General features: G+C 36.2%; 1 protein-coding gene across 1 annotated transcript in view; it reads right to left on the bottom strand.

Moving 5' to 3' along the window:
• Positions 1-11280: 11280 nt before the first annotated feature.
• The window catches only part of LOC149802618 (mitotic checkpoint serine/threonine-protein kinase BUB1 beta-like), a 156724-nt gene continuing 153445 nt past the window's right edge, over positions 11281-14559 (bottom strand). Inside the window, exon 24 of the mRNA XM_089951932.1 lies at positions 11281-14312. Coding sequence (XP_089808058.1) covers positions 14120-14312 — 193 coding nt within the window. The 3' untranslated portion in view covers positions 11281-14119. The remainder of the gene's footprint in view (positions 14313-14559) is intronic.

The raw sequence follows: 14559 nt of genomic DNA, 5'->3' as shown, positions 1-14559 counted from the left end.
TAACAAATGGCATAGAGCGAAGCAGTTTGTTCGAGTGAGCTTTGCGGCTACAGTCTACAGATAGCTTTGTTTTACACTTCTTTAAGTTCTTTTTTTTAATTTTAAATTCTCATAATTAGAGTCAGTGACGAGTTTACTTATCTGAGTCGGTGGTTTAATAATCTCTGTTCCGGTGGATATAAGGTCTCACATCCTATTGGTTGATTTTCCCATAGTGACATAGTAAAATATACGTTACATATGCTCCCCACCCGCCTCAGATCCCAAGGGGACAGATATTTACGATAACTTAGTTTCTCATGTCGGGGCTGCTGAGTGAAATATTCGTGCAAAGAACAAACTTTACTCAGTTGACCCTAGGTCCTTTGTAAGGTTCAAAGAACAACAATGTATTTCGTTAATCACAAAGGTAACCATTGAAAACTATACAGATCAGTGAAACTGAGAATCTCTAAAGTAATCCCTGAAAATTGCTGTGACTAGTCGGTTAATCAGACCAGACTCTTCTGGCCACCGGTCAAGCTGAAGTTGAGGCCGAAGTAGTGTGACGCATCGGAGCAGCAACCGTCGGCATCTCCTCTACTTAAGTATCAGGATCCATTCCTCCGAATGCTAGTATTCTAAACAGCAACACAATTTACGGTGATGTCACGTGTATAGTTGTTGTTGTTGTAGGGTTTAACGCCATTTTTCAGCACACGATAGGCTATACATGGCGGCCAGTATTAATGGTGGAGGAAGAACCCTGGAAACCCCCAGAAAAAAAACACCGACCCACGAGAAGCCACTGGCAAGCTTTCTAACATACCCACATTGGCCGCACGTGTATAGTAAAGTTGGCTATAGCAGCATATGCATATAATGATACCTGTGTATAAAGTAAATTAGATCTCACACATTTACCTTTATGTAGAGACCACATGTCCATAACAACCAAGTATAGCACTCACCCTGAGCAATCGTTGTACACAGGTTAACGGTATATGAATCCACGACCTGCACGGTTCCTATATAACAATGAGCAGGTTAAGTCTGCTAGTATATTCTATCCTTCAAAAAAAGAAAAACATAACTTTTTGTGAACCGTTAATTCGTAATTCAGTTCTTTCAAAAAAGTTAAAAGCATGAGCGATTTAATGTCGTTTACAATTTGTTTGATGTTTGGAGGCACAGAAGTAACCAGGTTGCACTGACCTCAACTTGTTTAAGCAATAAATTCATTTTGTTTGAAGAAATATTGTTCAAATTAAACCTTTCTTTTTTGTGTCAGTATATTTACGAATCACCTGGGAATGGCGACACGTTGGCAGCAATATTCGGGCAGAGAACGGCAACTATGATGTCATCCGTAATGTTATGGAGCTGTGTACGTTTTTAAAAATCATCAACTTCAGCAGCTGAATTCAACTGTTAATTTGTGGATGATATTATTTCATGTCTAAAATTTGGAAACTACATAAGCCATGAATTCCTGCCTAGCCTGCACGGGCAAAATGTTGGTAACGTTGTTATGAAGAGTTACGGAGAGGAGTTAAAGCCTTCGAAAGGTGCAATTAAAGTATACAGCTATGAAGTTTGTTTCTGGTATGCAAGCATTCTTGTCTCGCAGGCTTAAGCAGAAAACTACGTCATCATATAACTAACCTAGATTAAAAAGTCGACCAGGATAACTTATCAGCTAAAAAGGTTTATGTCTTTTTATATTTGTTGCTAATAATTTTGACAAAACCGACCCAATCATTTATTTAACTAGAAAGAAAAAAAAAATTCAGATACGTAGTTTTGTTGTTAGTTGCTGGTTATATACTTTCTTCAGAGATCAATTTTTTAGCCGCAGTGGCACAATGGTTCGAGAGGTGGACTCGTTACCGGATGGGTGCTGGTTTGAATCTTGTCCAAGTCAGACGGGGTTTTGATGTGTTTTTTATTATCTGTAGTCAACACTTTATTGTAAATGCTTCAGGATGACATAATCTTTCATTTGTTGATAAGTCATTAAACACCAATCAATCAAATTGATAATTGTTTTGATTCTCTGACTGTTCACAGCTTTTATACATTATTTTTCTGTAATGATATCCTGTTCAATAAGAGAGACTCGCATCAACCACCAATTAAAATAGTTGCGAAAATCGCCCATCATTCAAACTATACACCCTTTTAAATACACATTTTTAATGTTATCTTTTGAACGATTTTGTTTCTTCAGGTACTGTTTATATCTTGTATTTACAGTTAGTCATCCAGAATATCAACCACACTAAGATGGTTAGCACTAAGCTACATAACGGGTTACGTTTGAATGTGTTATTTACTAAGTGTTGAATGATCTGCCTAACGACATAACATGTTTTGATAAACAATCCCTCGTTGCCCAAAACGTCAAGATTTGTTAATGATAATTCTCTTACGAACCTTGGTTTTACAATATGCTGCTTTACATTCTGTGGGAATGGGATAATCAGGTCTCGGTTACATGAATTAAACATCTAACTTTTGTCCTAATTGTTAATAAGCTGGCCTGTACGGTCTGACCCACCAGTGACAACACATGCAATCGTGCTATAGCACTTTCAAATTAGGAAATGTGGACATTATCGTTTTAGTCTGAAATAAAGCAAGATTTACATAATACGAAGTGTATTAGAATTCTATAAGCTTTTCATCGAAGTTTGAATAAAACGTCATTCTTAGTTTAAACATAATACATAAAGTTTTAGCTAGATATTACAGAATGTACAACACAGGTTGTATGTTATTACACCCCCCACCCCACCCCACCCCCCAAAACCCACAGCAAAACTTGCTTACGATGTTCTTATTTGACGATATAAAAATTGTAAATATATTTGACTAAATGGCAGGCGACATGGATTTTTAATGATAAAACAAGTAAATTATTGAATAGTCAATATGAAGAGTATCTTTTGTCAAACATTTAGCCAAGGTATTTATAAGCACGAAGATGAACAAATAGAATAGGTGAAAGACCAGGGTAAAAAAGAGAAAGATGTTAAAGAAGAAACTGTCAAGTAAAATGTTTAGAATATTATGTAGAAAGTTGAGAAAATAGGGAGGCAGGAAAGATGAGAAAAAAAAGGAAGAAAAAGTGAGATTTAAAAGTGAAGAATGATTTCCTTGTACCACGACTCACAACACAGACAAGGGCGAGTCATTTTGAGAAGAAGAAAAGGGAGAAATTTTGTTGACAGCTGTCTATGACACATTGAAGAGCGTGCTTGTTATTAATAAATATGCGTGCTTAAGTAAATCGTGCCGACTTTATAATAAACTAAATAAAACTTGCATAATGTAAAAAAAAAGTCCAATCAGTTAATGTTACAACACGTCTTTTTTCATTTTTGAACCTCCCTTTTTTTCTAAACATTCTACACGATGTAGATGCAAAGTCCTATCAATTTCAGAAAATGTCAATATTTAATTAACTAAACACAATGTTTCAAAACTCTTAAAGTATAAAATATCATCTGGTAGATAATATTGATCAAAAAAGATTGTTTATTGCCCTCGAGTATCACTTAAAACTATGTTTAAATATTTGCTGAATCTTATAGCAATTTCCAAACATGTTTGAATCTCAAAGCTTCCAAGTACCATTGTTAGTTTTTGTTTGTCATAATCATAACTGAGTTTTGTTAAGCTTATTTATAGTTTGACGTGGCCATTGTATAGCTATCCAGGATTCAGTCATCTTTGTTTTTCCATAAACATTTAATTTCTGTTTAAAAATCATTATTTTCCTCAAGTGTGATTCACGCGTGGAAAACTTTGAATCTGCAAATATACTGTTGGACGCAATGAATCGTGCAAAAAGTCATGGTTCCACAATTTAAGATTACCCATCTAGCAATCTAGATTTAGAAAGCTGTGTGAAAATTTGGGATTATGTGTGTGTGTCTGTGATTTGGATTTTTGACGTAGCTTTAAAAAAAAAAATTTCCAGTCATATCGCTACGATGTCTGCAGTGTGGAAGTTTATTGTGATGTCTAGCACTGGGGTACCATGCCGCAGCCATGTAGCATGATGTCCCACCCAGTCACATTATCCTGACATTAGGCCGATCAGTCCTAACAATAACCTCTTAGTGCTGAGCGCCTTGTGAGGCAGCTGTCAGTACCATTTTTATAAGTCTTTGGTATGACTTGGCCTGGGTTCGAACCCACGACCTCTCGCATCCGAGACGGACGCTCTAACTACCAGGCCACCGGAGCTATCGAATTCGGGATAAAATAGTCTCCCAATATGATGAGCTGAAGCAACCACAAGACCACCAACTGAAAAAAAAAGACTTCACATATTTCATAATGGCAGTCTTATCACATTATTATCTAAATCCAATGAACAACTAGCCGATCTACTCCTCTGATAACAATTAGTAAATAATTCTTAACCAGAAACAAAATGTTTGACAACAAATATTTAAAAAACAAAACAAGCACAAGAGCCCTTTGAAGGGACGGATGCACTGCTGCCAAAAAGAGCGTTTAGGAATCCATAACAAGTCTTCTATAACTGTTGAATATGGAGACCATTGCTGAAACTCGAGAAGCTCCAACTGATAAAACCCAACCCAGGTTGGGCGCCACGGTGTGTCCTTGGGAAAGGCACTTCCATTTCCCTAGCAGGATACAGTCAATAATGTCTTAAAAGTGCTACTAAAGTCAGCAAACACAAAACGAAACAATCAAATTGATACAAAAAAGGTCTTACATTTCTCAGTGAATATGATAATATTATACATTAAGTAATGTGATGTTGTTGTTGTTGTCGAGTTTAATTATAGTGGCGTGCGCACAATTGTGCATGTGCCACTTTTTTCTGACTGCACCGCAGCCTCCTAGTTGTTCCTGGGGAAGGGAATGGTGCCACCTCCCCCAGGCTTTTATGGGTTCAAGGAACCCTGATAGTTTGTCCTCAATCTGTGTGTCCATAGAGGTCCCTTACAGTTGAATGGTTGGCTGTCATTAGTGGGAAGGAAAGCTCGGGAACGGACCTGGTTGCTTTACATCGCTGGTTTCTTGTTGCATTTACCTGGTGTTTCGTGCGTTTTTTTTTTTTCTTTCTTCAAAATGTTCGAAAAAGGGGTGGTGGTGTTCTATGCTGTTTATAGAGGTTGTTAGTATGAATCATGTATGAAGAGAAATTTTCAAGGTTATTATGGTATTACTAGTCGAGGTGTTTAGTGTGTGCTTCCTACGTTATGTTATTTATAAGTTTTTAGATATTGCCTCTTTAAGTTATTTATTTATTAATGTTTTTAGAGACTGAATGTTATTTATACTTTATTTAGCAAGAGACCGGAGTCGTTAAGGACATCTAGGACCAGAGTCCTAGCTGATTACTGGGTTCGTTAAGGACATCTAGGACATCCGATTTTGCGGTTTCCTTAGTTTTTTATAGGTGCTTCGTAAGTGAATTATTTATTAATATTTTTATAAAATTGAATGATATGTTATGGGTTTTATGTGGGGGCTTCTAAATTTATTTAGCTAGTTGTTGGGTCTTTTGGTTTTGTGGGGATAGTAATTATATTTTGTTCCTAAGTCCTGCTGAGACTATGAATTTATTTATATTTTTATATGCTGATTGTTTATTTTTATTAGAGTCCAAAAGTAAATCTGGGTGTGTGTGTTGTGATGCAATCTCTTTTTGGCTTTTGATAAATATTTTCCTAGCGGGTTGATATTTTGGGCATATATTGAATACGTGGTGTAGATCTTCGGTGGTGTGGCAGTTAAACCAGTTAATGGCTGCTGGTTTGGGTCCTATAAATCTTCCAAAACTGCTTGCTAGTTTAGTTTTTCCAGTTATTATCCTGTTTATGGTTTTCTGTTCTAAATAGGTACCCTTAGGTAGCTGTATGTTCCTATCTACGCTTTCTTTGGGTTTCATGGTGCTTTTTACCTTTTGTGGAGGAGTTCCAAAAATCTTGCCATTTTTGGTCTATATTTGTTTGTGCGAAGTTTAGTACTTCTGTAGAGCTATAGTTAGGCTTGATAGAGTTTTGATCTCCTAGTTTGGTTTCTGCATCTTTGTCTGCTGTTTCGTTGCCAGAGATTCCAATGTGCGACGGTATCCACACGAGTTCGACTAACTGATGTGCTGTGGTGATATCGTCGATTAATTGGCATGCTCTGTCGAGGAATTGTTCCCTAGAGTGTGTATTGCGATTTTGGATCGATTTGATAACGCTCAGGGAATCGCTTATAATGACTGCTTTAGGTATTTGGTTGTCTTTGATCTATTGTAGTGATTTAAGTATAGTCCAGAATTCAGTGGCGTAAATGGAGCAATAGTCAGGTAATCTGGATCCCGTTTGAATATTGAATTCAGGGATGACTATTGCTGCTGCTGTTCTTGATGGGTTGTTTGTTTTTGATCCATCGGTTTATATTTTAACATAGTCCGGGTATTTTTGGTTGATTTCGTTTACCAGTACAGGTTTTAGTAAGTTTTCTTGTCCTTCTTTATTGCCTAATTTGGTAGCTTCAATGTTAATCCTTGGTTTTTTCTGTAACCATGGTGATTTGTTCTGGTCTGTATTGTTTGTTACCCGATTTTTTTAGTAGAGGTATCTTTTCTCTTAGTTCAAGGAGAACTTTGCCACTTGGTGTGGTGGGTATGATTTTGGGTTTGAAGACAACTTTACACTTGTTTATAGCTATTTTGGTGGGATGGTTGTCTGGGTGGGTATCTAATCGAATGGAGTATCGGAGGAGCAGTTCTTGCCTACGTAATTTTAAGGGTAGATCTCCTGTTAGTGTTTGTAGTTCTTCTAATGATGTTGAGGGGAGTGTTCCTGTGCATAATAGCAAGGCTTTTCTCTGGATAGTGTCAAGTTTTTGTAGTACATGTTGCTTAGCCGAGTTATATGCTTGGCAATCTAATTAGGGTTTTATATATCGTGAGGAGGGTTTCCTGGTTGGATCCCCAGTCAGTCCCTGTGATGTTCCTGAGTAAACTCAGATCTTTGTGATATGATGTGATTTTGATTTTTAACGTAGCTTTAACAATTTTTCAGTCATATCTCTACGATGTCTGCAATGTGCAAATTTATAGTGATGTCTAGCACTGGGGCATCATGCCGCAGACATGTAGCATGATGTCCCACCCAGTCACATTATCCTGACACAAGGTCGACCAGTCCTAACACTAGCCTCTTAATTCTGAACGCCAAGCGAGTCAGCTGTTAGTATCATTTTCGTATGGTATGACTCGGCCGGGGATCGAACCCACGAACCCCCGCATCCGAGGCGGACGCTCTAACCACTAGGCCACCGGAGCGGTATATACGTTAAGTACATTACACAATTCTTTAGCATGGCCTTAAGCGAATAATGCATTAAAAGTACTGTTAAAACCAACAAAACAAAGCTGAATCAGTTTCAGACAAAGTCAATATATACCTACATACTATGTTTGGTGAAATCTGTAATTAATATATTTTTGGGGAAGATGAAGTTAAGTGGCATCATTCAAGGTACTGTCATGTATCCAAAATCTGGGTTTTATAAAATCATTTGTACTTGTTATCAAGCACACAGCCAATACAGGTAAAAGCCGAGTCAAGACCATTGATCTTTAAATCAATGACAAAGTAGCACCAGCTTGCGAACTGGAATGGAACTAAATACAAAGTAAGGTAAAAATTAACTTGTATGTATGTCGCAGCTGGAATATTACGTCGTAACCGGGATAGCCGCCACATAATTTCTGGGCACGTTTTTGCTTCCGGTTTCCTTATTTCCACACATTTTGAATAGGACTGTGACTAATGTACCGGGTGAATTGCAAGGAATGTGCATGTATTAATCCTATTGCCAAAGACTGTCTGGTTTCTGCAAACATTCGTGCAGTGACAATTTCGATTAAAACAATCAAATTCCTATTGAAGACGTGTGGAAAATATGGAAACCAGAAGCAAAAACTTGCCCTGAAATTATGTAGCTGCTATCCCGGTTACGATGTAGTATACCAGCCATGTACCATCACTGTGTGCATGAGCTTCATGGAGTACACAAATGCAAGCGATGACCTTTAACTTGACCACAAGGTCAATTAGATCTGGTTTTCAAACCCCCTTACAATAAAATGAATATGTTGGTGGTCTGACTTTTTCAGAATCAATCAAATATTGCTTCGTTTTAGTCTAAAACTCGTGTCACAACAATCATATGTCCAGGAGAAAGTACCATATAAAGATTTCTAGGATGGCCATCAAGGTAGCCATTTTGGAGGTTTGCTCGTTTTAATATATAGTGTAAGAAAGCAATTTGTTTTGTAACATCACTATGGCAGCTGTTGAGATTTTCTTCTACAATTTGTAAGGTTACTTTGGCATCATTTTTATTATGAACCATCTATATAGAGTGAAAAGCGTTTTAGGGAAAACCACATAATCCTGATAATCTTTTCTAGAAAAGGGGTGATAACAAAATATTCAAGATGGCCTCCACTGGTCAACACAAATTGTATGAAGGACCAACAAGATATCGCAAGAGGTCTTTAAGTGAGAACCTTAAGTCTATATGACCATCTATTCTGAAGAAATAGCTAGATTTTCAACAGCGCTACCATGGTAGCCATATTGGAGGTCTCATTGGCACAGTTTTCATTTTGGACCAAATACTTATCACAAGAGGTATTTTTGTGAAAACCCATTCTGCTAAGACTATCAGTTCAGCAACATCAATACATTTTCAAGATGAGCTCAATGTCCATGAAACTGCAGGTCTGATTAGTACTATTTTAATGTAGGACAAACCAGATATCACAAGAAGTCATTCATTGAAACCTGTGGTGACTCAGCTATCCACTGTAGTGGCCATATTGTATGTCAGGTCTTTGCGATTTTAGTTTCATAACCAAACAGAAATTTAAAAAATCTTTCTGTGAAAACCTCATGCCAGTGAGACCATGTAAATTAGGAGGGTAACAATCATGAGCTTTTTAAGATCACTGTTATGGTGGCCATATTGGATACTCAAGCATCTCCAGTTAGAGCCAACTAGACCTTTCGATGAATGTGTTTGTAATGTTTTATGGCAGTCCTCCAATCAGTTAAGGATGAGTAACAATAACAAATCTGTAAACATGGATAGACAGTGGATTAAGGACAAGAGATGATGGGTGAGAGATAACAGGCTATTACATAGTATATACTAGTCCAACTGCAAAAATACAGATGCAGATCTGCCAGCGCATTATGTGACGGCAGATATGGGTCTGTGCAGTTTGTAGACGGACTAGTCTTATAAACGAGTATATACGGTAATAGTTAACAGTGTCTTAAAACAGCTGATGCTGCCACCATCCTCAAATGGGAAAACTGATCCCAAGAAACTGAAAAAATCTTGTTATACTGGTAACAAACAAAAACACAATGATACATACGATGTTATTGTCCATACAAGAGATTATCGAGTCTTTTTCTCTCAGCTGAATGAATAAATAGATCATCAAAACTGCATTTCCTTCTTCAAATCAAGTGAGCTGTGATAGCTCAGTTGGTAGAACATTGGAATTATAAATGAAGAGTCATACGTTCGATACCTGCCCAGGACAGCCTAGGTGGAATGCCTTGGTGTTTCCAGTTAAGGCAATTAGCACCCAATTTATCAGCATGATCTAACCAAAAATGTTAAAAGTGTTTTAAATCAACCAAACTGAAACCAATATCTTCATGAAAATCGGGTATCTTTAGACATAAAGACACAGTGATCACATTCAAGAGGGCTCTCAAAACTCACTTATTTCGACTGCAAGAACAAACTTAAAGACCTAATAATCTTTCCTACCTGAAATATTCTCAGCATGTTTTTTTTTTAAATGTTTTTTTAATTTCATGGTGTTTGTTTTTGTAATAATATTATTATATTTTTTATCTTATAGGTGTTGTCTAATGTTGTAAAGCACTTGGAGCTTCTAAAGATTAGGTGCTATACAAAGTCCTCATTATTATTATTATCTTCATGAATGAAATCATCTGTATCAGGAAAAACTTGTGTCTATATTTTATTAGTCAAATTTTGTTAGTGCTTGCAAATACAGAAGAAGACATTATGTTAATCCCATTAATCCCAAGATAAAGAGTGCTGAAACAACCATCAATGGTTCCAGACAGCATCATCAAGAAAAACATTCCTGCTGCAGAATATGCAAACATGTAGAAGACAACATGTATTCCATATCAAAATTCATAAACTGTACAGATTTAATTATATATAAGTACCTATGGATATTACATGTAACTACGCATATACAAGTATTTTATGGGTGGGAGAAACATGGGCTCTGCAAAATACAGGTTTCATCTCCATGACACTGACATTATCCGCTTTAACAGGCAAAAATGTCAGGCTACAAACTCCAAGAATATACTAATACTGCTCCAAATTTTAATTGACAACAGCAACTATATAAAAGTAATGTAACCTGTAGCATCTTTACCACAGAATTGTAATAATGCTGATAATACAAATGATGCCAGGGGCCCCCGAGTGGCCGAGTGGTCTAAAGCGTTCCGGATCACTGCCATCTCACCTCTGTCTGTGTGGGTTCGAGTCCAATGCTTGGCTAGCGTGGATACGTGGGAAAGCCTGCCAGTAACTTCTCGTGGGTCGGTGGTTCTTCCCTGGGTTTTCCAGGGTTCTTCCTCCACTGCCATGTATAGCCTATCTTGTGCTGAAAAATGGCATTAAACCCTAGAACAACAACAACAAATGATGCCACCACAGTCACTGCTGTAGAAAGTGATACCGATATCTTGCCAACTGTAAAAGCAATCTCATCATCCAACATCTTCAACATGCATACTTTGCACATTTTGGCAGTATATTTGCGTCAGTCAAGTTTTGAAAAACTGGGGACTGCTTAGACAAGAAAAGTCAGTGGAGATAAACAGCTATTAGTTTGTTGTCTTAGTGGCATTACATTGTTTTTGTGAAGAATGCATATGGTAAAATTAAGTGCAAAAATCTGATCTGAATCAGATATTCATATAAACCTGTTCAATCTCCAACAACTTTTTTCCTTTAATTTTGGTATTAAAAGAAGAATTTATGAAAATGACATAGCACACCAAAGACACTTATTAGTTATTTAACTCAGCTGGTTTTAAAGTTTGAACAGATGATGGAAAAAACACTGACCCATTGTTTCAATCATCTGAGATTTAAAAGCTAATGCAGAAATGGCAAAAGCGATCCAATGTCAGTGCCTAAGGATAGTGAAACTGTAAATGAAGGTAAGACAAAATAAAAAGTGTACAAGTTTTTATTCTTTTATATCCCAAACCTTCATTCACACAGCTAACCATTCACTTAATACTACTTTGCCTGAACACAATATGTGAATACATGTACAAATAAATATTAATAGTCAAATTATGACTATTTTATACACTTTGTTACACAAAATTGTAGTGTCATTTACAAATGTTACACAATGTTCACAAATTCGACTGATGAACCAGATTAATGTAATTATTTGATTTTTGAACTGTCATACAATACCCCATTAACATATCCAAACATATACAGTGTTTGTAAATACACAATGTGTCCTGAATACAATCGGATACAAATCTGTACAAATGAACACAGCTAGAAGGTGTGGATGCAAACTGTACTATCAAAAATGCTGACACATATTAAAAATGTTATTGTCAAGTACTAGAAAAATAACCAGATCTGTCTGTAAAACATTCATGTCCATATTACAGTAACGAAGAGGAAAATAAAGTTTAAACAGTATAAACGAAATTTGCTAAATTATTGGCATGGCATGAAATCTAATCATTCTAACATATTACACAATATCCAACTAAGTCAGTACAATGTATTGCACTTTTAGTTTCTTTAATATTATACAAGATGGGAGGTGGAGGGGGAGGAAGCACAAAAGTACTGACACAGTTATGACCTTATAGTGATGCATATTAAGAGAGAAAAACTTATTACGTCTTTAATATTTATTTTGGGGCATTGATACATACCTAAGAAAATTGGCAACTAATTAGTCTAAATAGGTGGAGAAAGTGTACTGCCCAATTTCCTTGTATCCATAATACTAATTCAATCGAAAATGTGCACAAAAGAAGCATAATATCTAGAATTTCTCTGCTAGATTCCATATGAATTTAAATTAAAGACCTATGAATATTCGCTAAACTTAAGTTATATTTATGCCATGATCATGCTATATTCAAATTTGTGTTATAATGAAGTGTGTTTTTGTGGGGCTTCACTGTAGTTAGCAATGTCATCAAGTGCTGGTATCATTTATCTTCTTTCCTAGACTATATAGGTATATATGAAGGTATGTATGTACACAGATATATATATATATATATATATATATATATATATATATATATATATATATATATATATATATATATATATATATATATATATATATATATGAGAGAGACAGACTAACAGAGACAGAGAAATAGAGAGACGAGATTCCTTTCCAAGATGCAATCACTACTGTTGGATCTCATCCTGCCATGGGGGCTAGCCACTAAGTGAATGCAGAAACCGATCATAGCCCCACCTTTAAAGAACATACCCTTACTTAGTGTTACAAAGAGAGTTAATCTGTGCAGTCACCATGGATTACTGGGTCTGTCCTTGTCCCCACTGGGACCCACCCTGCAGTCATAAATTTGAAACCACAATGACAAACCCATCAAGGAAGCTGTGTTAGCTCAGTGGTTTCGGCATATGACTTGTAACAAAAGGATCCATATTATATCACCTACAATCAAAAATACTTCAGATCTTCCTGAAACTTACATGTCAAATATAATTAGAATCTAATCAGAAATATGGTCAATAGTGAGCACAAGCTCAGCCAATCAGATGGAAGATCAACTCATTAATATACACTGATGTCACTCATACTCATCAATATACACTGATGTCACTCATACACATCAATATACACTGATGTCACTCATACTTATTAATATACACTGATATCACTTGTACTCATCACTATACACTGATGTCACTCATACTCATCAATATACACTGATGTCACTCATACGCATCAATATACACTGATGTCACTCATACTTAAACTTGTCATAGGTCACATAGTAAACTCCCAATCCTTGGATTATGAATCTGATGCTCTACCAAATGAACTGCCATGGCTTCTGATCGGAAATATGGTCTGTCAGTCAATCAACTATATTTGAAAGATTGAAACAGCTACCAGTCAATACATACATGACTGGAAAGCCAGCAATTTTACATACATTGTAGATTTTCACTCCAATTTACCAAATACTGATGTATGATGCTCAACAAAAAATGGTGAACATGACTGGTATGAATCCTGGGTAAACAAACATCTTTCTAAGTATAAAGAAAATTCATGATGGGGTTAACAGTGTATCCCCTAGGGGTTAAAGATTGGGAGTAAAAAAGTCCCTTACGTGTCAGAACTGGAGATCAGACTGAGTAAAAAGCAAATTTTGGTATGAAAACTTGGAGGTTTCTGAAGCACAAATGAGGGTAAAGGGAAACACTGGGTTAAGGAAATATAAGCAAATGAATACTGTTACCAAAATCTAAATGCAAATTTTCTGTGACTGAATTTGACTCCAAGGTGAAAAGGGCAAGTGTGTGTTATAGAATAAAAAATATTATCAAAGGGTTTAGTAAATAAAAAGAAATGAAAATAACTCCAAATCCACAGCATACATTTTCTGTAACCTTGAACCGCAAAAGTGGCAAGCATGCTTGTTACATAATAAATTGTCCTTAGCTCTGCACCAATCAATCCCAAGTATGGTGAGAATCAATCAAGGGGTTTACAAAATCTAAGTAAATGAAAGTCTTTAACTAAAACCACAACCGATTGTCTTTCTCATTAACATGGGCTAGACAAAAACTGATTAGTGGTCCAGTGGAAATATGCAATAAATGACTCCTATTTGGCAGCAAGCAATTTATTAAAATTTAGGCTGACCTAATGACCAAACCGATGTAAATGTTGTGGGTCCTGAAACAAACAAGCTGGCACCATGACTCCAGAACAAAGTACATTCTGAGCATGAGGTAGGTGGTTGGGGTCGGCAGTTTATCATTTACAGTTTCTCATGTCATTGATAGCCAACATAAACTTCCTACACTGACTGTTGTACTTGTGCAAAAGATTGGCAATGAAGTACTCTTCAAATTCACATCGGAGGACTGCTAGATCTGGAATTTCATCACAACTGGGAATGTTTAGCAGAGTATGGAATAACTTCTGCCACAGTGCCTTGTTCCAGCTCCTAGATAAATAAATACAACACAGAAGATTAGCAGCTTATTGTCTTTTCCTGATGTCTTCATGTATACTGTTTATTAAAAGATATTAAAATTCGATTTGTTGATATATGAACATATATTTTACAAGAAACAAATCCTATTTCATATATTCTTGGCATAATACTTACTTTTACTTTTATGTCGATTCTGCAAAACTGAACATCCAAAATGTCCCTAAATTATATTATCCCATTGTATTCAACTGGTCAT

This window comes from Sinohyriopsis cumingii, chromosome 3 (assembly GCF_028554795.1).
Source record: "Sinohyriopsis cumingii isolate HCF-2022 chromosome 3, ASM2855479v2, whole genome shotgun sequence".
NCBI classification, from domain to species: Eukaryota; Metazoa; Mollusca; class Bivalvia; order Unionida; family Unionidae; genus Sinohyriopsis; species Sinohyriopsis cumingii.
Note: the sequence above shows the minus strand (reverse complement) of the source record. Positions and strands in the feature narration are given on the sequence as shown.